We start from the raw sequence: 20,800 nt of genomic DNA, 5'->3' as shown, positions 1-20,800 counted from the left end.
TTTGATTTTTATTTCCCTGATAATGAGCGATGTTGAGCATCTTTTCATGTGTCTGTTTGCCATCTGGATACCTTCTTTGGAAAAGTGTCTATTCATGTCTTCTGCCCATTTCTTCACTGGATTATTTATTTTTTGGGTGTTGAGTTTGGTTAAGTTCTTTATAGATTTTTCATACTAACCCTTTATCCAGTATTTTCTTCTGGTACATTTTAATACATTCTTTAATTCTCAAACACAGCTCTAGTGTATGTTTTTTGCTTTAAAAAGTAACTTTGTTGGAATATAACTTATGTACATATGTTTGAAGTATACAGTTTGGTAAATTTTGCTGTTTGTATATGCTTGTGAAACCGTCTCCACAATTACAGTGCTGAAAATATCCGTCACCCACAAAATTTCCCCTGTCCCCCTTTGTAACCCCTTAGTCCCCATTCTCAGGCAACTACTGGTTTGCTTTCTGTCAGTGTAGATTAGTTTGCATTTTCTGGAATATTACATGATGGAATTATTCAACATGTGCTCTTTTTCATCTACCTCCCCAGTCATTTATCAGATTATGTGAATTGCAAATATTTTCTCCCATTCTGTGGCATGTCTTTTCATTCTTGTAACAGTGTCTTTCGAAGGAGAGTTCTTAATTTTGATAAAGCCCAATTTAAATTTCTCTTTTTATTGTTTATTTAGTTTTGAGAGACAGACAAAACACGAGTGGGGGAGGGGCGGGAAGAGAGGGAGACACAGAATCTGAAGCAAGCTGCAGGCTCTGAGCTATCAGCATCTAGCCTGATGCAGAGCTCATACTCATGAACCATGAGATCATGACCTGAGCCAAAGTCGGATGCTTAAGCAACTGTAAATTTCTTTCTTTTATAAATTGTGATTTTGATGTTATATCCAAGATATCTTTGCCTAACTAAAGTTTACAAAGTTTTTCTTCTATGTTTTTGTCTAGGAGTTTTCTAGTTTTACATTTTACATTTAGGTCTCTTTTTCATTTTGAGTTGATATTTACGTATGATGTGAGAATTTTATGAATAAAATTCTTATTTTTATATATGAGCATCTAATGTTCAGCACTGCTTTTGAAAGGACTATCCTTTTTCACTGGATCATCTTTGCAGCTTTGCTGAAAATCACCTGACTGTGTATCATAGGGCTATATAAGTCACCTGAAAAAATACATATATGCTTCTGCTCTCTTCAGTTTATTCCACTGATCTGTTTGTCTTTGCCCACCAGTATTGCTATATACCAAAGGCATAGTGTCTTAATTATTATAAATATATATGTTAAGAAGTCAGACTATAATTTCCCCAACCTCATTCTTCTTTTTTCGGAGTTGCTTGGATATTCTAGATCCTTTGCATTTTCATATGAAGTGTAGAATCAGTTTGTCAAGTTAAAAATAAATGCCTGCTGGGATTTTGATTGGAATTGGGATTGCATTAAACACATTGATCAATTTGGAGAGAAACAACATCTTAACAATGTTGAATGTGGTATAATTTGCTCTACTTATCCTAGTTTTTTAAGTTGAAAGTAGAGACTGCCATTTATTTAGGCCTTGTTTCATTTTTCTCAGTGAGAATTTGTCATTTTTAATGTACAGGTCTTACAAATCTTTTGTCAGATTTATCCCCAAGTATTTAGTTTATTTTGATGCTACTGCAAATTATATTGTTTCATTTCAATTTCTAATAGTGCCTTTTTATTATAGGCATACCTTGTTTTATTGTGCTTTGTAGATAGTGTGTTTTTTACAAATTGAAAGTTTGTGGGTCACCCAAGTCTGTTGGTGCCATTTTTCCGACAGGATCTGCTCACTTCATGTCTCTGTGTCACATTTTGATGATTCACAATTTTTATTATTATTATATTTGTTATAATCTGTGATCAATGTCACTATTGTAATTGTTTTGGGTCATCATGAACCACACCTATTAGAGATGGCAAGCTTCTTTGATAAATGTGTGTGTTCTGACTGCTCCACTGGTCATTCCTCTCTCTCTCTCTCTCTGCCTCTGCCTCTCTGTCTCTTTCCTCAGGCCTATCCATTGTCAGAGTCGCAAAAATATTGAAATTAGGCTACTTAATAATCCTACAATGGCCTCTACGTGGTCAAGTGAAAGAAGGAGTCACACATCTCTACTTAATTTTTTAAAAACTTTTCTTAATGTTTATTTATTTTTGAGAGAGAGAGAGTGAGCATGAGCAGTGGAGGGGCAGAGAGAGAGAGGGAGACACAGAATCTGAAGCAGGGCTGTTAGCACAGAGCCCAATGCAGGGCTTGAAACCATGAACCATGAGATCATGACCTGAGCTGAAGTTAGTTGCTTAATCGACTGAGCCACCCAGGCGCCCCTCACACATCTCTACTTTAAACCAAAAATTAGAAATGATTAAGCTTAGGGAGGAAGGCATGTCACAAAAGCAGAGATAGGCCAAGAGCTAGGCCTCTTATATTAAATGGTTAGCCAAGTTGTGTATGCCGAGGAAAAGCTCTTGAAAGTCTACTTTAGTGAACAGATGAACAATAAGAAAGCAAAACAGCTTTACTGCTGATATGGAGAAAAACCAGCTACAACAGTCCCTTAAGCCAAAGCTTAGTCTGGAGCAATGTTCTAACCCTCTTCAGTTCTGTGAAGGCTGAGAAAGTGAGGAAACTGCAAAAGAAAAGTTTGGGTTAGCAGAGGCTGGTTCATGAGGTTTAAGAAAAGTCATCTCCATAACATAAATGTGCAAAGTGGAAGCAATGAGACCTGATGTAGAAGCTACAGCAAGTTTTCCAGAAGATTTAGCTAAGATACTTAATGAAGGCAGTTATACTAAACAACAGATTTTCAGTGTAGATGAAACAGCCTTATATTGGAAGAACATGCCAGCTACAACTTTTATAGCTAGAGAGGAGAAGTCAGTGCCTGGTTCCAAGGCTTCAAAGGACAGGTTGACTCTCTTGTTAGGGTCTAATGCACCTAGTGAATAAGTTGAATCCAGTGTTCACTGTTCTAAAAATTCTAGGACCCATAAGAATTATGCTGAATTTACTCTGCCTGTGCTCTATGCACAGAAGAACAAAGTCTGGATTACAGCATATCTGTTTATATCCTGGTTAACTTAATATATTAAGCTCACTTTTGAGAACTACTGCTTAGAGAAAAATTCCTTTCAAAATATTACTGCTCATTGACAGTCCACCTGGTCACCCAAGAGTTCTGATGGAGGTGTACCATGAGATTAATGTTGTTTTTATGTCTGCTGACACAATACCCATTCTCCATCCCATAGATCAAGGAATCATTTTGACTTTCAAGTCTTTTTAAAAATTTTTTTCAAGTCTTTAAAAAATTTTTTTAAGGCTATAGCTTTCTTGAAGAGTGATTTCTCTGATGATTCTGGGAAAAGTAAATTGAAAACCTTCAGAAAAGGATTCACCATTCTAGAACTTTTATGATTCATGAGTAGAGGTCAAGATGTCAGCATCAACAGGATGATTTGGAAGCGTTTAAGACTTCAGTGGAGGCAGTAACTATAGATGTGGTGGAAACAAGCAAGAGCACTAGAAGTGGAGCCAGAAGACAGGACTGAATTACTGCAATCTCATGATAAAGGGATTATAAGGAGGTGCTTCTTACTGATGAGCAAAGAAAGTGGTTTCTTGAGATGGACTCGACTTCTGGTGAAGATGCTGTGAAGATTGTTGAAATGACAGCAAAGGACTTAGAATATTACACAAATGTAGTTGATAAAGCAATGGGAGGGTTTGAGAGACTTGACTCCAGTTGTGAAAGAAGTTCCACTTTGGGTAAAATTCTATCAAGTGACATCACACACTACAAAGAAATCTTTTGTGAAAGGATGTGACAGACTTAATTCTTTCTTATTTTAAGAAATTGTCACAGCTATCCAAACCTTTGGCAACCTCCACCCTGCTAAGTCTGCAGCCATCAACACTGAGGTGAGACCCTCTACCACCAAAGTCACAAGTTGCTAAATGCTCAGATGATGGTTAGCGTTCTTTGCAATAAACCATTTTTTAATTAAGGTATGTACATTGTATTTAAGAAAAAGATTTTTTTTAAATGTTTATTCATTTTTGAGACAGAGAGAGATAGAGCACAAACAGGGGAGGGGCTAGAGGGAGAGGGAGACACAGAATCTGAAGCAGGCTCCAAGCTCTGAGCTGTCAGCACAGAGCCTGAAACGGGGCTCGAACCCTCGAACCATGAGATCATGACTTGAGCGGAAGTCGGACACTCAACCAACTGAGCCACCCAGGCGTCCCTGTACATTGTGTTTGTAGACATAATGTTATTGAACAATTAATAGCCTATAGTTTAGGATAAATGTAACTTTTGTATGCACTGGGAAACCAAATAATTCATTTGACATGCTTTGTTGCAACAGTCACTTGATTACAGTGACTGTAAACAAACCCATAGTATCTGTGAGGTATGCCTGTATCAATCTTGTGTCATGCAACAGTGTTAAACTACTTACTGGTTCTACTAGGCTTTTTGTATATTTATTCAGATTTTTTGCATAAGGATTATGTCATCTGCAGATGAAGACCATTTTACTTCTTCCTTTCCAATCTAGAGATTGTTTGTTTCCTGCTTGCTTTTTACTTTTCCCAGACCTCTGGGATGATGTTGAATAGACATTGCAAGAGTAAATGTTCAGGCTTTCACCATTAAGTATGTTTTAGCTGTAGGTATTCTGTAGATGTCCTATACCATTTGAGGAAGTTCCCTTCTATATCAAGTTTGCTGAGAGTTTGTTTTCAAATGTAAATAATTTTTTTTAAGTTTGTTTATTTTGAGAGAGAGATAGAGAGTGAAGAGAAAGAATGAGTAGGGTACGGGCAGAGAGAGAATTCCAAGCAGGTTCTGTGCTGCTAGCTCAGAGCCCAGTGCGGGACTCAAACCTGCAAACTGTGAGACCATGACCTGAGCCAAGATCAAGAGTCATAGCTCAACCAACTGAGCCACCAAGGCAACCCTGAGAATTTGTTTTATATTAGATTTTTTTCAATGCTTTTTCTATATCAGTTGAGATATTTATGTCATTTTTTCTTTAGGCTATTTATTGGTGGATTACGTTGATACTTTTTTTTTGTTTTTTTAAAAAAAGTATAGTTGACACAATGTTACATTAGTTTCAGGTGTACAAGCTAGTGATTTAATAACTCTATTATATGTTAGCTATGCTCACAAGTATATACACTGATTAATTTGGGGATGTTAGCCTAATTGTGAATTCTTAAGATAAATCACACTCATCATGATATATTATCCTTTCAATTTACTATTGGATTTAATTTACTAACCTTCAGAATTTTTACGTCTGTGTTCATGAGGAGTATTGATCTATCATTTTGTTTATGTATAATTATGTGCCATTAGTATGGAGTTTAGGAAATGAGTTGGGAAATATTTTCTTCTTTTCAGTTTTTTTGAGGATTATGTAGGTTTGGAATTATTTCTGGCTTAAATATTTAGTGGAATTCACTAGAGAAGTTGTCTGGACCTAGAGTTTTCCCTATGGGATAGTTTTTAAACTATAAATTCAGTTTCTTCAAAAGATATAGGAATATTCACGTGATCTATTTCTTATTGAGTGAACATTGATTGTTAATTTCACGAAATGTATCAATTTCATCTGAGTTGTTGAGTTCATTGGCATAAGGTTGCTCATAATATTTCTGTGTTATCCTTTTAATGTCTATAGAATCTGTAGAGATGACAACTCACTCATTAATAGTGTTGGCAAATTTTGTCTTTTTTTTCCCCTGATCTGTTGACTAGAAATTTATCTGTCTTATCTTTTTTAAAAAATAGCTTTTGGTTTTATCAGTTGTTTCTTTTTCATTTTCTCTTTTTTGGTTTTCTGTGATTTTCCTTTCTTCCACTTATTGTGGGTTAATTTGCTAAGGAGAGACTATTCGTTTTAAAATATAGTTGGTTAATGCTATAAAATTTTCTCTAAAGTATTTCTTTAATTGCATCCTATGAATTATGAAATGTTGTATTTCCACTTTCATTCAGTTCCAAACATTTTTAAACTTCGCCATTCATTTGTTTTTTGACCCTAGTGTTATTTAGAATATGGTATATAGTTTCCAAACACTTGTGGAGTTTCCATAGATTGTTTTTGTTATTGAATTGTACTCAGTTTCACTGTGGTAGAAGACATACTTTGTATGATTCAAATCCTTTTAAATTTATTGAGACATAGTTAAAGTCTGCTTTTATAAATGTTAGGTCTTTATGTTTTGCATGTATTTGGAAATAATGGATTTTCTGCCATTATAAGGAGAGATTTTACATAAATGTTAGTTAAAGCTAGTTTTCTGATAGTGTTTTTAAATTTTTTAAAATGTTTATTTTTGAGAGAGAGAGAGCGAGCGAGCAAGCAGGGGAGGGAAGAGAGAGACGCACACACACACAGAATCCGAAGCAGGCTCCAACAGCACAGAGCCCCGAAGCAGGATTCGACCTCACAAACAGTAAGATCATGACCTGAACCAAAGTCAGACACTTAACGAACTGAGCCACCCAGGCGCCCGTCTGATAGTATTTTTAATCTTCTATGTTACTAATTTTTGTTTATTTGTGTCAATTATTGAGAATAGGGTGATGAAATCTACAGCTGTAATTTGCTTCTCTTTTTGTGCATCTGTCAGTTTTGGTTTCAGTTATATTAAAACTTTGTTTTAGGTGCATAAAAGTTTAGGATTTTGTTATATTCTCTTGATTATAATGAAATGGTTCTTCATTCTTGTTAATATTCTTTAATCTGAAATCTATTTTAATGATAATTAAATAGGTATTCCAACTTTCTCTTGCCTAGTGTTACAAGGGTTTATATATTTTCTTCCTTTACTTTTGTTTACATCTTTATGTTTAAAGTAGGTATCATAGAGGCTGTGTATTGTTGAGTCTTGCCTTTTGTAATCCAGTCTGAAAGTATCTGCATTTTGTTAAGTTTATTTATTTATTTTGAGAGAGAGACAAAGATCTCACAATAGCATGAGCTGGGGAAGGTCAAAGAGAGAGGGGGAGAGAAAATCTCAAGCAGGTTCTGTGCTAATGTGGGGCTTGATCCCTGAACAATGAGATCATGACCTGAGTTGAAACCAAGGATCAGACTCTTATTTGACTAAGCCCTCCAGCACCCTGAAAGTATCTTGTAATGGGGTGTTTGGACCATTTGCTTCTAATGTGATTATTGTTATTGTTGGTTTTTAATCTACCATTTTGATCTTTGTTTATTATTTGCTCCATTTTTTTTGTTTTGTCTTTTTTTGGTATTCTTTGGATTGAGTATATTTTCTGATTCCATTTTATCTCCTTTGTTGTATTATTTACTGTAATACCTACTGTTACTTTAGTCATTTCTTTGAACAATAGTAATTTTTATAGCAATGTCTTCTAGCAGTGTTTCTCAACCTTCTTTTATTATTGTTCCCCCAGAAAGTCTTTTTAGACATTTTTTTTCCTATTCAGCCCCTCCATACATTTTTAATTGAACAGATATCCAGTATTTCTGTTCATATTCTATATGAATATCTCTTTTTATAGATTAAATGAGTAAGATTTTTTGGAGCTCCATGAATTGATATTTGTCCCCTTAGGGGCAAAATTTCTCCATTAAAAATGCATGGATGCCTGATGCAATGTACATCTTTTACTTATCACAATCTATCTTTAAGTGGTATTATAGTACCTCACATAGTCTAAGAATCATACACTATTTTACTTCCATTTCTCCCCTTTCAGCCTTTCTGCTATTGTTGACTTATATTTAATATCTACATATTTTGCAACTTGCAGTACATTGTTATAACTTTTGCTTTAAATAGTTGATTATCTTTTAAAGAGATATTAATAGTAAGGATAATAATTTTATGTTTGCTCATGGAATAACCTTTTCCACTGCTCTTCATTCTTTTGTGCAGAACAAAACTTCCATCATTTTCCTTTTTTTTGGAAAATTTTCTTTTAATATTTCTGTTATTGTAGAGATACTGGTGATTTTTTCATCTTTTGTATGCCTGAAAAACTATTTTTCACCTTTTTGAAAGATATTTTCATTGAGTAAAGAATTGTAGGTTGACAATTTCTTTTTCTCAGTGTTTTAAAGATTGCTCCACTGTTTTCTGGCACTGCATTGACGAGACCTATGCTTTTCCTCTGTATGTAGTTTGTCTTTATTTCTTTGGGTGCTTTAAATTTTTTTTCTTTAAGCAATTTAATTTTGGTGTTTCTTGGTATAGTATTTGTTTTGTTTTGTTTTTTCTTTTGCTTGCAGTGTGATAACATTTCTTGATCTTTGTTTTATCATTTTCATCCAAATTGCAAATATTTGGCCCTTATTTATTCAAGTATTAATTTCTCTCTCCACTCCTTTTTTCTTCTTTATTTTGAGGACTCCAGTTACATGTATATTTCCCATTTGAGGCTGTCCCAACATTCAGTGATACTGTTTTTTTTTTTTTTTTAATCTTTTTTTCCTTGGGCTTTATTTTGGATAGTTTCTATTGCCCTACATTCAAGGTATTTTCTTCTGCAGTGTGTAATTTGCTTGTAATCCCAGACATTTTATCCCAGACATTGTAGTTGTCATCTGTCAAAATTTGATTTGAGTCTTTTTAAAAAATAAGTCTTTCATGTCTCTATTTAATATAGCATCTTTGGACATATGTAATAATATAACAACTGTTTTTAATATTCTTGTCTACTAATTCTATCATCTGTGTCATTTCTGAGTTAGTAGAGATTGACTTTTCTCCTTGTTATGGATTGTAAGTTCTTCTCTTTTTGCATGTCCCACAATTTTTGATTGAAGGACAGAATTTACAAACTTTATCTGGTTGTGTGATTAGTATTTTTGTTTTCCTGTAAACATTCTTGAGCTTTTTTCCTGGGACACATTTAAGTTCCTTGAAAAACTTAGATTCTAGGTGTTGCTTTTAAGCTTCGCTAGGCAAGATGGGAGCAACATTTATTCTAGGGTAATCGTCAGCTACCACAGAGGCCAAATTCTTCTATGTATTCTGCCTGATGCCTAGTGATGATTTACATTCTGATGAGTGAGAACAGGGGCTATTCCTGGCCCTGTAGGGTTCACAGATTATTCCTTGTAATATTTTTTTGGATAGTTCTTTCCCTAGCCTCAGGTAGTTTCCTCACAGATGTGCTGGTTAGTATTTTGCTGAGTCCTCAAAGGGATCTCTGCAGCTCTCTGGAGTTCTCTCTCTGTAGCTCTCTCCACTCTGATACTCTGCCCTGTGAACTTTTAATATTTTAGTATTCCCAAACTCTCAACTCTGCCTTCTCAGTATGGGGAGAATGCTAGATTGCACCTGGGTTTCCCCTCCCTGTGTTGTGTCTTGGAAATTTTCCCTAGATAGTAAAATGGTGCAATCATAGGGGTCACTTTGTTTTTTGTTTGTCAGGGATCACTTTAGTTCATTTCCTGATATTCAGTGTTTTTGAAAACATTTCATATATTTTGTCCCATTTTTTAGTTGTTGTAGGCAGAAGGGTAAATTTGGCCTTAGTTTCTCAATCTTGACCTGAAGTGAAAGTCTTCAACATTGTAATTTTTATTTGTTTGTTTTTGAGTCAGGATTTAAATGTAGTTTATTTATCGCGGTTTTTGATATGAATTTTTTGGTGTCTCTTTTTTCTATAGGTATCAACCTTTTTTTTATTTAAAAAAATTTTTTAATGTTTATTTATTTTTGAGAGAGACATAGAGACAGCGTGAGCAGGGGAGGGTCAGAGAAGGAGGGAGACACAGAATCTGAAGAAGGCTCCAGGCTCTGAGCTAGCTGTCAACACAGAGCCTGTCGCGGGGCTTGAACCCACGAACCGTGAGATCATGACCTGAGCCGAAGTCAGATACTCAACTGACTCAGCCACCCAGGTGCCCCACGCTTTGTCTTTTTAATTTGCAGTTGATTTGTTGAAGAGTAACAGATTATTTTTCTTATGAGTTTCCCACGCTGAAATTGCTGATGACATCTCTGTGATGTTGTTTAATATTTTCTCTGTCTACTATATTGCCTGTAAACTGGTAGTTACATCTAGAGGTATTAGAGTCAGGATTGATTATTTTGGCCCTACTGCTTCCATCAATGGTGGTATATACTCTCAGCAGGGGGTACATATTATCTGTTTGACTCTCTTTCTCTTTCTTTCTTTTTCTTTTTCTTTTTTTTTTTGCTATGGTAACAGACATTGATTTCAGTGCTAAGATCCATTAAATTGATCCATTAAATTGAAGTTGAAAAATGATATCTATTTCTTTCAAGCTTTCTTCAATATTTTGCTGGATTATTTCTATAATGAGAACTTTCCCCTTACCTGCTATTGGTTATATGGTATAATTTGAGTAGGATCATCTGGATAAATGTTTGGTTCTTGGTCTTTATTACTGATTTTTAAAATAAGGAGTTGGTTCTCTAGGATCCTCCATTAGTGAGCATTTAGCCTTTTTTTGGTTTGTTTTTATATCAGTATGAACACATACCTTTAAATATTTTTTAAAATTTTATTTAAATCCAAGTTAGTTAACATACTATATCATTAGTAATAATGATTTCAGGAGTAGAATTTAGTAATCCATTACTTACATACAACACCCAGTGCTCATCCCAACAAGTGTCCTCCTTAATACCCATCGCTCATTTAGCCCATTACCCCACCCAGTATTCTTGCAGCAACCCTCAGTAAGAGTGTCTAGTGTCTCAACTGGATCCCAGTGGGGAGGCGAGAGGCTTGAAACTGCTCAGAGGGACTCGGCCTGAGGGTTTATATTTCGGGTGATATCGATGTGGCATGGGGACCAAGATCTGAAAACGAGGCCTGGCTTGGAATATAGAGCACGGCCCACCTTGGCTACACCTGTGGCACAGGGAGATTGGACCCAAAATATTGAGTTGCAATGCTTGGTTCGAGAAGGGACTGGGACACCGCCATGCCATTTTTCTCCCCACAACCACCAAGGCAGGACCTCAGGGAGCCGCCCGTGGGACTGGATGCAGTGGAGGCTAAGACCTGCCTACACCAGCCACGCCCATCCTCACTAGAGAGCTGCTTTTTTTTTTTTTTAACCGGAATCGGGGCAAGACAAACATGGATGCATTGCCGTGATTAATTCTAGATCAATTCTTTGTATTCAGATATATTTTCCCTTGTCTCATTCATAACCTTCCACTCTGTTGGATTGGGCACACTGGTCACTGGTTTGCTTAAACAGTCACATTTAATCCATTCTCTAGAAGCATATTCTACACCTCTACTGCTACCTTTTTACCTCTTTCTCTCTGGAGTAATAAGACTATGTAGTTTCTCTGAGTAATATTATCTTCATTTCTTTCTCCTCGCCTCTAACCATATTCTCCTCTTTCTCTCTCTGAATTAAGCCTCTTAGTCTCTCTGCCTGGTCAGAAGAAAGGAACTTACTTAAACATCATAAAAGCCATCTATGAGAAGCTCTCCGCTCACATCATCCTCAACAAGGAAAAACTGAGAGCTTTCCCCCTGAGATCAGGAACACGACAGGGATGTCCACTCTCACCACTGTTGTTTAACATAGTGCTGGAAGTCCTAGCATCAGCAATTAGAAAGCAAAAGGAAATAAAAGGCATCTGAATTGGCAAAGAAGAAGTCAAATTTTCACTTTTTGCAGACAACGTGATACTCTACGCAGAAAACCCGACAGACTCCACCAGAAGCCTACTAGAACTGATCTGTGAATTCAGTAAAGTTGCAGGATACAAAATCAACGTACAGAAATTGGTTGCATTTTTATACAGCAACAATGAAGCAACAGAAAGAGAAATAAAAAAACTGATCCCAATCACAGTTGCACAAAAAAACATAAAATACCTAGGAATAAACCTAACCAAAGACATAAGAGCTCTGTATGATGAAAACTATAGAAAACTTATGAAGAAAATTGAAGAAGGGATAAAGAAATGGAAAAACATTCCATGCTTATGGATCGGAAGAATAAATATTGTTNTACAATAGAATACGACATGGCAATGAGAAAGAATGAAATCTGGCCATTTGTAGCAATATGGATGGAACTTGTGGGTGTTATACTGAGTGAAGTACGTCAGGCAGAGAAGGACAGATACCATATGTTTGCACGTATAGGTGGATTAGGAGGAACTTAGTGGAGAACCATGGGGGAGAAGAAGGGAAAAAATAGTTGGGGAGAGGGAGGGAGGCAAACCATGAGAGACTCTTGAATGATGAGAACAAACTGAGGACTGATGGGGTTGGAGGGGAGGGGAAGGGGGGTGATAGGCATGGAAGAGGACATTTGTGGGGATGAGCACTGGGTGTTATATGGAAACCAACTTGACAATAAACTATTAAAAAAAGAGTCTCTATGATTTGCCTCTCTCTTTGTTTTTATCTTAATTTCCTTTCCCTTCCTTTGTGTTCACCTTCTCTTTTCCTTAAATTCCACATATGAGTACAATCATATAATTGTCTTTCTCTGATTTATGCCACTTAGCATAATACACTCTAGTTCCATCCATGTTGTTGCAAATGGAAAGATTTCATTCTTTTTGATCACCAAATAATAGTCCATTGTGTGTGTGTGTGTGTGTGTGTACACACACACACACACACACCCCATCTTTATCCATCAGTAGATCGACATTTGGGCTCTTTCCATAAATTGGCTATTATTAATAGTGCTGCTATAAAAACTGGGATGCATATGCCCCTTTGAATCAGCACTTTGGTATCCTTTGCATAAATGCCTAGTAGTGCAATTGCTGAGGCATAGGTTAGTTCTGTTTTTAATTTTTTGAGGGACCTCGGTACCATTTTCCAGAGAGGCTATACCAGTTTGCATTCCCACCAGCAGTGCAAAAGAGTTCCTCTTTCTCTGCATCCTCGCCAACAAGTGTTGTCAGAGTTGTTATTTTTAGGCATTATGACAGGTGTGAGGTGGTATGTCACTGTGATGTGTTTTGCTTTTTTGATACTCAAATATTTTCATCTCTGGCCAGAAATCTCCTTAAGTTTGCTTTACACCCTTTTCATACTACTCTACCCCTCACTGATAGTTTCCTTGCTTTCTGGTGTGACAGGTCTTCTAGGTTCCTCTTATGTATTTCCTGCCTCAAACCTGAATGAAACAGTAGAAGGAAGGAAATGAAATGATTTCCGAGTATTATTGTGAGGCAGAAATTTTAGCAATTGGGAATTACCATGGAATTCAGCTAATATGTTCTAATTCATGCACAGGCTTTAAACATGACTAGTGACATAAAAAATACTTGTCATCAGCTAAACTTCCTATTTCAGACATTAAGTGTTTTCTGTGTGGCTATGTAAAGTGATATTTTTCTTTTCTTTGTAGGCTTTGCCAATCAGTCCGATGACGATCAGGCGAATGTAATGGGTTTTCGCTTCTTAGGAGGTTCCCGAGTTACTCTTCTTGCTTCTAAAACCTCTCGTAAGTAAAACCATGGTATTACATTATTGCTTTTGAAATTTTCTTTTGAGGACACCACATCATAGATTGCCACGTCAAGAATTTCTGTACACCAGGGTGTATTCAGGTAGCTATTGAAAACTAAGAGCCATGTTATTAAATATATAGGACATAAAAGTTATGAAGATAGGATACTATTTTATTAGAGATACATAATTTTGCTATTGGAGATTAGGAGAGTTTGAGAGAACAATTTAAATAATTGAAAATATTTCTGATGTGTGGTTTGAGAGAGAGAGAGACAGAGTGTGAGTGGGGGAGGGGTAGAGAGAGAGGGAGACAGAATTCCAAGCATGCTACGGGTTCCAAGGTGTCAGCACAGAGCCCCACATGGAGCTTGAACTCACAAACCATTAGATCATGACCTGAGCCAAAGTCGGATGCTCAACCAACTAAGCCACCCAGGTACCCCAAAAATATTTTTGATATAGGTATTTGGTGAACTAGGTTTTTCTACTAGAAACTGGAATTAATTTATGCGTGTATGTATATTCATATGCCTGCCTTTTGGACATTGGCAAGATGAAGGTGAAAGTGTGAATAGCTTTTGCTGACACTAATCTCAGTAGAATGAAAAGTAGTAATTATATGTCAAGTTTGAATTTCAGATTTATGTATTCTTGATTGATTTGGTTGCTTCATATGAGAATAATAGTTGAAACTACTCAATGCAAAACTAACTTCTCATATAGTGTGATACCAAAGCTACTAAAGTCATTAAGTTATATACATTTTCATGGAAATAAGGTAAAATATTAAGGAAGGAGTGTTTAACAAATTTTCAGAACACCCAAGGTGTTAGGGAGAATAAATGTATGTATTTATATGTTAAAAAGTTTACTGAGTGCACTTTTAAAATCTCTACAATTAGTGAAATGGGCTTCTACCTTCTACTTTGTGCATTTGCTGTTTTAGTTGGTTATTTCTTGCATGATCAGAAAATATAGTAAAATAAGGACGTATTTCTTTTGAAAAATGAAGGTGTTAGCAGGAGGAACATAAACACATCCATGTTTTAGAAACTAACAGTGTTACAGTTCTGGAATATATAGAGTAGTGCCTGGTGAAATAGACTTGGAAAGAAATAAAAATTCTAGAGTAAGGCATAGAAATCAAAGATAGTTCTTAAAAGAATGGGGGATTCTGTACTTTTAATGGGCTTTGTGATTGGTCATGACTGTAGTGTTTTTTGCATTGGCACCATTTTATTTTGATAACATTTAATCTTCAGTTGGAAGATGGAATTATTTTGGTTTATTTCTCTTTGTTAAAACTGTTCTCCTTATTTAAACTAAAAAACTGTTGCCAGCATTTCTTTGGGAAGTTGTACACATCTGTTTGACTTCAATTGATGGTGCTGTATGATGAAACTGCAGTTGAAATTACTAAAACAAGGCAAAAACTCTTAGTGAAAATGTGGATACTTATTTCCTAATTTGCTCTTTTTTAGATAAAGTAACTCTTAGAGCATTGCTATTGCCAATGATTACCTTACCATTTCTGAATTTCACCAAATATCCAGGTATATAACTGATTTACTCACATTCATCTAAGTATATGGTAGTGCCTTCACATAGCCATACAATGGTAAGACAGACTAAATAATGGAATAGGGCAGGACCTTTAGAAACCAAATGAGTTATATAACTGAAACGTGAGGAGTCGTTATTACAATTTCCTGATGGTATTTAGGCTTCAGTGACATGGAATTCTACCTAGGAAACGCCTGTGGTGATAAAGGAGGTAGGTATGAAGAGAGTAGTTTCTAGGGTTGAGGCAGATGTTGGTGCTCCTTCCTGCTCTATCAGAGTGTTCTACTCCAAGAAAGAAATGATATAATTTGCACCCAGTCTGGGTTTGGCATCTTTCTTTTTGGTGAAAGACACATAATTTTTAGTCCAAAAATCTGAATTGACAGAAAAATCTTACATATGGAAAGAACCCAGTATTTCGTTCCTAGTAAACAGTCAGTGCTTTGTATGTCATATAAAGTTGCCTTTGGATATTGGATAGTATTTTCTGTGGGCTCCACATATTCTTCTGTTTTTAAAACCTGCCTGATAATCAGCCAAACCTTGAAGTGTGCTGATGGTAATTTTAGTTCATTTTCCTGATTAGTTATGGATCAGCCAAAGCAGACAAGAGAAAAGCGAATGCAGCTCATTGTCTCAGTTATCAAATCATATTCTCTGGAGGGAACTGAATAGGTTTTTATTTTCAGAAAGTAGAGTAGTCCTTCAATGTAATTAGAGTTTATCATGTGAATCCTTTAAAAAGAAAGCATTGAAAATAAAAAATACTTAGGAACAAAACTTATACTAGCAAAATTTCTATAAATAATTCCAGAGTCCCAAATTGAAAATAATAAGACAAATGATGGCTATATCTGTTACCTTGATTAGAGTGATAGTTTTATGACTATCAAGTTCATCAAATTGTATACATTAAATATGTGCAGTTCGTCAAATTGTGTACATTAAATATGTGCAGTTTTTTGTATTATCAGTTATACCTCTGTAAAGTTGTTAAAAGTAACAAAACAGATCAAATTTTATGAGATCAATTGTTTTTATAATCAGAATTATAAACATTCATATATGAAAGTCAATTATTTCAACTGATTCAGTACAATAGGATTTCAGAAGAAATACGGTGTTGCCTAAATATGTGTATATCCCTGCTATGCCACTTTTTAAAATTAAACAATTTTTTTTAAATGTTTTTCATTTATTTCTGAGAGAGAGAGAGAGACAGTGTGAGCAGGGGAGGGTCATAGAGAGAGGCAGACACAGAACACGAAACAGGCTCCACGCTCTGAGCCTGCTGTCAGCACAGAGCCCAACACGGAGCTCGAACCCACCAACCGTGAGATCATGACCTGAGCCGAAGTCGGACGCTTAACTGACTGAACCACCCAGGCGCCCCACCACATTTTTAAGCTCCATTTTCAGTGACTTATTACCTCACACAACAAATACTGTCACCTCTCTCTCTTTCCTTCCTCCTGTTCCTTTCTGTCTGTAATTTTCTTGCTGTTCCTTATCCCTGTTTCTGTTTTGATCTTTATTATATCCATTTGTATCTTACCTTACTATACTTGTTTCTTAAAGGCTTAAAAATAGTTTACAAAATTTCTAAAATGTGAAAGGAGAAAATAAGTAGTTGAAGGAAACAGAGAGAGAGTAAAAGCAGGAAATTAATAAAGATAAGAATAAGATTAACACTCAGAAACATATACTGTACAATTGATAGGGTGCCTAGCAGACTCCAAATGATAATAAAACATTTTAGTTCCAATTTTCAGAATTTTCAAAGGATAAAATTAAGTATGTTGTTTAGGAGACACACAGCCATTACTGATGTTGGGTTCAGAATGGAATTTCTTTCATGAATCCACAAGGACAATCTCTTCAATAATGTCTTTATAGCTTATTTTTATAACTATAATATTATGTACTTATAATTTATGAGTAACAGATTTCACAGAACTTTAAAAATAATAATGAACTCAGTTTATTAAATATAATTCTGTCTCAGCCCAAATCAGTGAATTTGAGCATATCTAGTGATGCAAGTTTTTAGTATCTAATATTTTCACTAAGAATGGACAACCAAACTCAGTAATTCAGAAGTGAAGTGTGGGAGAGAGTTGTGGGTTTTGTTTTGTTTTAAAGTGAGCACAGTTAGAACATGGTTCAATAATAATTGAAATGATTGAGTTCAGTGGGAGAGGCTGATGATCAGGAAAAAGAAGGGGACTCACAAAGCAATAAAGTCCCGTAGAAGGAAAAAGGATGTGGGCTGCACAGCTTGGGGAGATTAAAGGGGAGATTAAAAAGTCCTATGACTTTTTAACTTTACTATGACTGGAAGAATTGGAGGTAGGTCCAGAAAGACTTTATAGATTTGTTGGTGGGAAGATAAAGGAGCTTTGATGTTGTATAAATTTGAAAAGGTATGACATTGTTGACTTGGAGAATAAGAAAGCAAACTCATGAAGGATAAGGCAATGTTGAGTTCCCATTTGGAGTTTCGAAGTGAAACCAAGTCATCCTTAGACAATTTTCTCTGGCAGTGATTTGTTTATTAGCATCCATGCAACTAAAGCCAGGGCTGGGATTTTGAAACAGATTATTGCAAATAAAATATTTTTGTGAGAATGATTGTAATGATAGCTACAACATCTAAACTGATAAGAATAGAAGTAAAGATTAGAGAAAACTGATACAGGGTGAAAAATTAATGGATTTAATGGATCACAAGTCTTTTTTAGTGAGAGAGAGCAAGAGAGCGTGCAGGAACATGAGTTGGGGAGGGATAGAAGGAGAGGGAGAATCATAAGCAGGCCTCATGCCCAGCTCAGAGCCTGATGCTGGGCTTGATCTAATGACCATGAAATCATGATCTGAGCCAAAATCAAGAGTCGGATACTTAATGGACTGAGCCACCCAGGCGACCCTGTATCACAAGTCTTAATAAGGTTGAAGAGGCATAGTGGGAGTTGTAAAACAAGTGAACTAGAAAAACAAAAGGGGGTGGTCAGAGAATGAATGAGATATTGATGTTTGAGGTCAGCGGAACCACAGATTCTGGTAAAGACAAAGGTGATCTTGGGGAGTGCTTTGTGAATATGCCAAAAGACCAATGGAGATGGTGTTCAAGGAAATGAAGTGTCACAGTTGTGGATATTAAAAGAGCCTATTTGATGTTAGCACAATGAATGAGAAAAAGAAGCACATCCACATGCATTATTGTGAAATTTTAGAGCACTAAATATCTGGAGCATATCCTCAAAGATTAGAGAGGAAGAAAACAAGCTCTGCAAAGAAGATGAATCAAGAAAGCATTTTAACTTTTCATTAAACACCTTGGATATTAGAGGACCATGGAAAATTGTCCCCAAGATTTGAAGGAAATGATTTTCAAATTAGAATTTTGTGTCTTGCTAAACTGGCACTTAGCAATATGCGCTGGGTAAACACATGCTCTCAGCATCACAAGTAGGGCTAAGCAATTGCAGGTAGCAAATTTATGTAGCCACGGGTAGGCCTTCGGAAAATGGGAAAGATAACTAATACACTGAACATTTCCACATCCTTAAAGATTTATACATACTGGAAAGAGCAATTGGATTGAATAAGGTCAAACATAAAAGTCATTTGCTTGTCTCTTTTGATTATTTTCCTTTAAGATATAATGAAAAAATTATACTCATGTATGTGAATAAGGGTTGGGCCCTGAAAAAGACTTTCTTTTTGTATTTTCCCAAAAGAAAAATATGTGATCTTAAATTATCTTAACCAAAATATCTTCAGAACAAGGAAAGAAAGGGTCTTGCTGTGTTTCTTCTGAGTAGACTATACCTTTGTTCATTTTTCACTCAGCAGCCATATTAGATATAAAGATTGTCATGGCTTTTGTGGAGCTCATGGGCTCATGGGAGAGACAACCTGAGAACCAATAGTAGAATGCTTGATAAGCCCACAGAAGTATCCTTTAGGTGCAATTGGAGCATAAAGGAATGAGGTTCCATAAGAGATTTTATTTATAAAGGATCTTGAAGAATGAATAGGAGATTGTTAGGTGGAGGGCATTTCAGAAAGAGGAAAAGGTTGATAAAGCATGTGTATTTTAGCAATTAGTAAATTTTCCTCTGTACCTGGAAGTACATATAGTAGGGGCTCTGTGATAGTCCTTTAATGAAGCCAGAAATTTAGAGACAAATGTAATGATCAAATCTAATGTATGCAGTGATTCATCAATATAAAATGACTATTAATCATAGTATTCTTAGCAATATTACTAAGGGGCAGTGGTAATATTATATGAGTCCAGATTGGAAAAAGCTTCTTGAGAAGTAAATTTAGAGAAACCATCCATAATTTCTACTAATATTGAAGAAGTTATATATTTGGAATATTATACTAATACCTACTGAAATTGTTTATATTATTTCTTCCAACTTTTTGTTTTAAAAAGCATGCATTTACTTATCTGTCTCACATTTTAAAATTTCCAAATAGCATAAATTATATTGATGCTTTGTTTATGATATGAATACAAACATTATTTATATTGATGAATTTCAGATGTTCTGACATGAATAGAGCATGACGTGATACATTTGTGCACCCTGTTTAGTTAAATATATTATTTTCTCCATTTGTAGTAGAGTGGAATGGCAATTGACTAGGCTCCAGTTATCCAAATTTATTTCATTTGGAGGCTGAAATGGTTATTTCCACTGAGCTGCTATTACAAGATGCAAAGGAAAAGAGATAAAAAAAATAAGTTGAATGTTCATTTTGGCAGCTATTTTAATTACGAATATTGTAAGGGTGTATTTTAAAATACAACTTTCTTCTTTCATGTCATATTATAAATAGAAATTTTTATTTCTCCTTTCCATGAAATGTATACTCTGGAAAATCTCCAGGGCAATATTGACCATCTTTGAGTACTAATACTGAGAAAATGCTTAAGAATAAAAATAATGCCTTATAAATCTTTGACTCACTAATTCTTACTGATTTTGGTAATCTGAAAAAGTCAACTTAAAATACTGTGTTTATATTTCTAAATCTCGAGTCTAATTGTAAAATCTTTCATTGCAAAAAGTTTTATTTTTCTTTTTTTCCCTGCATGTGTTGATGAAAATAAGAAAATAATTGAAGCCAACATTTTAAAGCTACATAAACTATCACACCTATTTAAATGTTTATTATGGTTTTTACATTTCTGTTATTTGGTGACATTCCTGTACTATACTTGGTCACAGTAGAGTTCTGTCTTAGTCCATATGGGTTGGTTATAACAAATTCATAGACTGGGTGGCTTTTGTACAACTTTAATTTATTTCTCATAGTTCTAGAGGCTGTGAAGTCTAAGATCAAGGTGGCAGTAGATTGGGTGCCTACTTCCTGGTTCACAGATATCTGGCTTTTTGTTATGTCCTCCCATGGCAGAAGGGCCAAGGGCGCTCTGTAGAGTTTCTTTTATAAGGTCACTAATCCCATTCATGAGGTCTTCACCCTCATGACCTTCACCCTCATGACCTCATTCCAAGGGCCCCATTTCCAAGTACCATTGCTTTGGGCTTTAGAATTTAACTTAGGAATTTTGTAGGGGACACAAAATTCAGTCTGTTGTAAGTAGATACTCCTGGATATCTGAAATTTTATTCATAATTGGGTTTTTCATTGAGTTTTAGATTTACTTGTTTCACTCCATACTGTTTGTATCAGACAGTTTTAATTTTTTCAACCAATAT

General features: G+C 35.4%; 1 protein-coding gene across 2 annotated transcripts in view; it reads left to right on the top strand.

The window, feature by feature from the left end:
- BBS9 (Bardet-Biedl syndrome 9) overlaps positions 1-20,800 on the top strand; it is a 450,363-nt gene that overhangs the window by 217,925 nt on the left and 211,638 nt on the right. For both annotated transcript variants that reach the window (XM_077775407.1, XM_077775408.1), the window contains exon 17: positions 13,396-13,491. In XM_077775407.1, coding sequence (XP_077631533.1) covers positions 13,396-13,491 — 96 coding nt within the window. The remainder of the gene's footprint in view (positions 1-13,395; positions 13,492-20,800) is intronic.

Source organism: Crocuta crocuta, unplaced genomic scaffold (genome assembly GCF_008692635.1).
Source record: "Crocuta crocuta isolate KB4526 unplaced genomic scaffold, BGI_CrCroc_1.0 scaffold197, whole genome shotgun sequence".
Classification (NCBI taxonomy): Eukaryota; Metazoa; Chordata; class Mammalia; order Carnivora; family Hyaenidae; genus Crocuta; species Crocuta crocuta.
The sequence above is the reverse complement of the archived record's forward strand: the minus strand, read 5'-3'. Positions and strand labels throughout refer to the sequence as shown.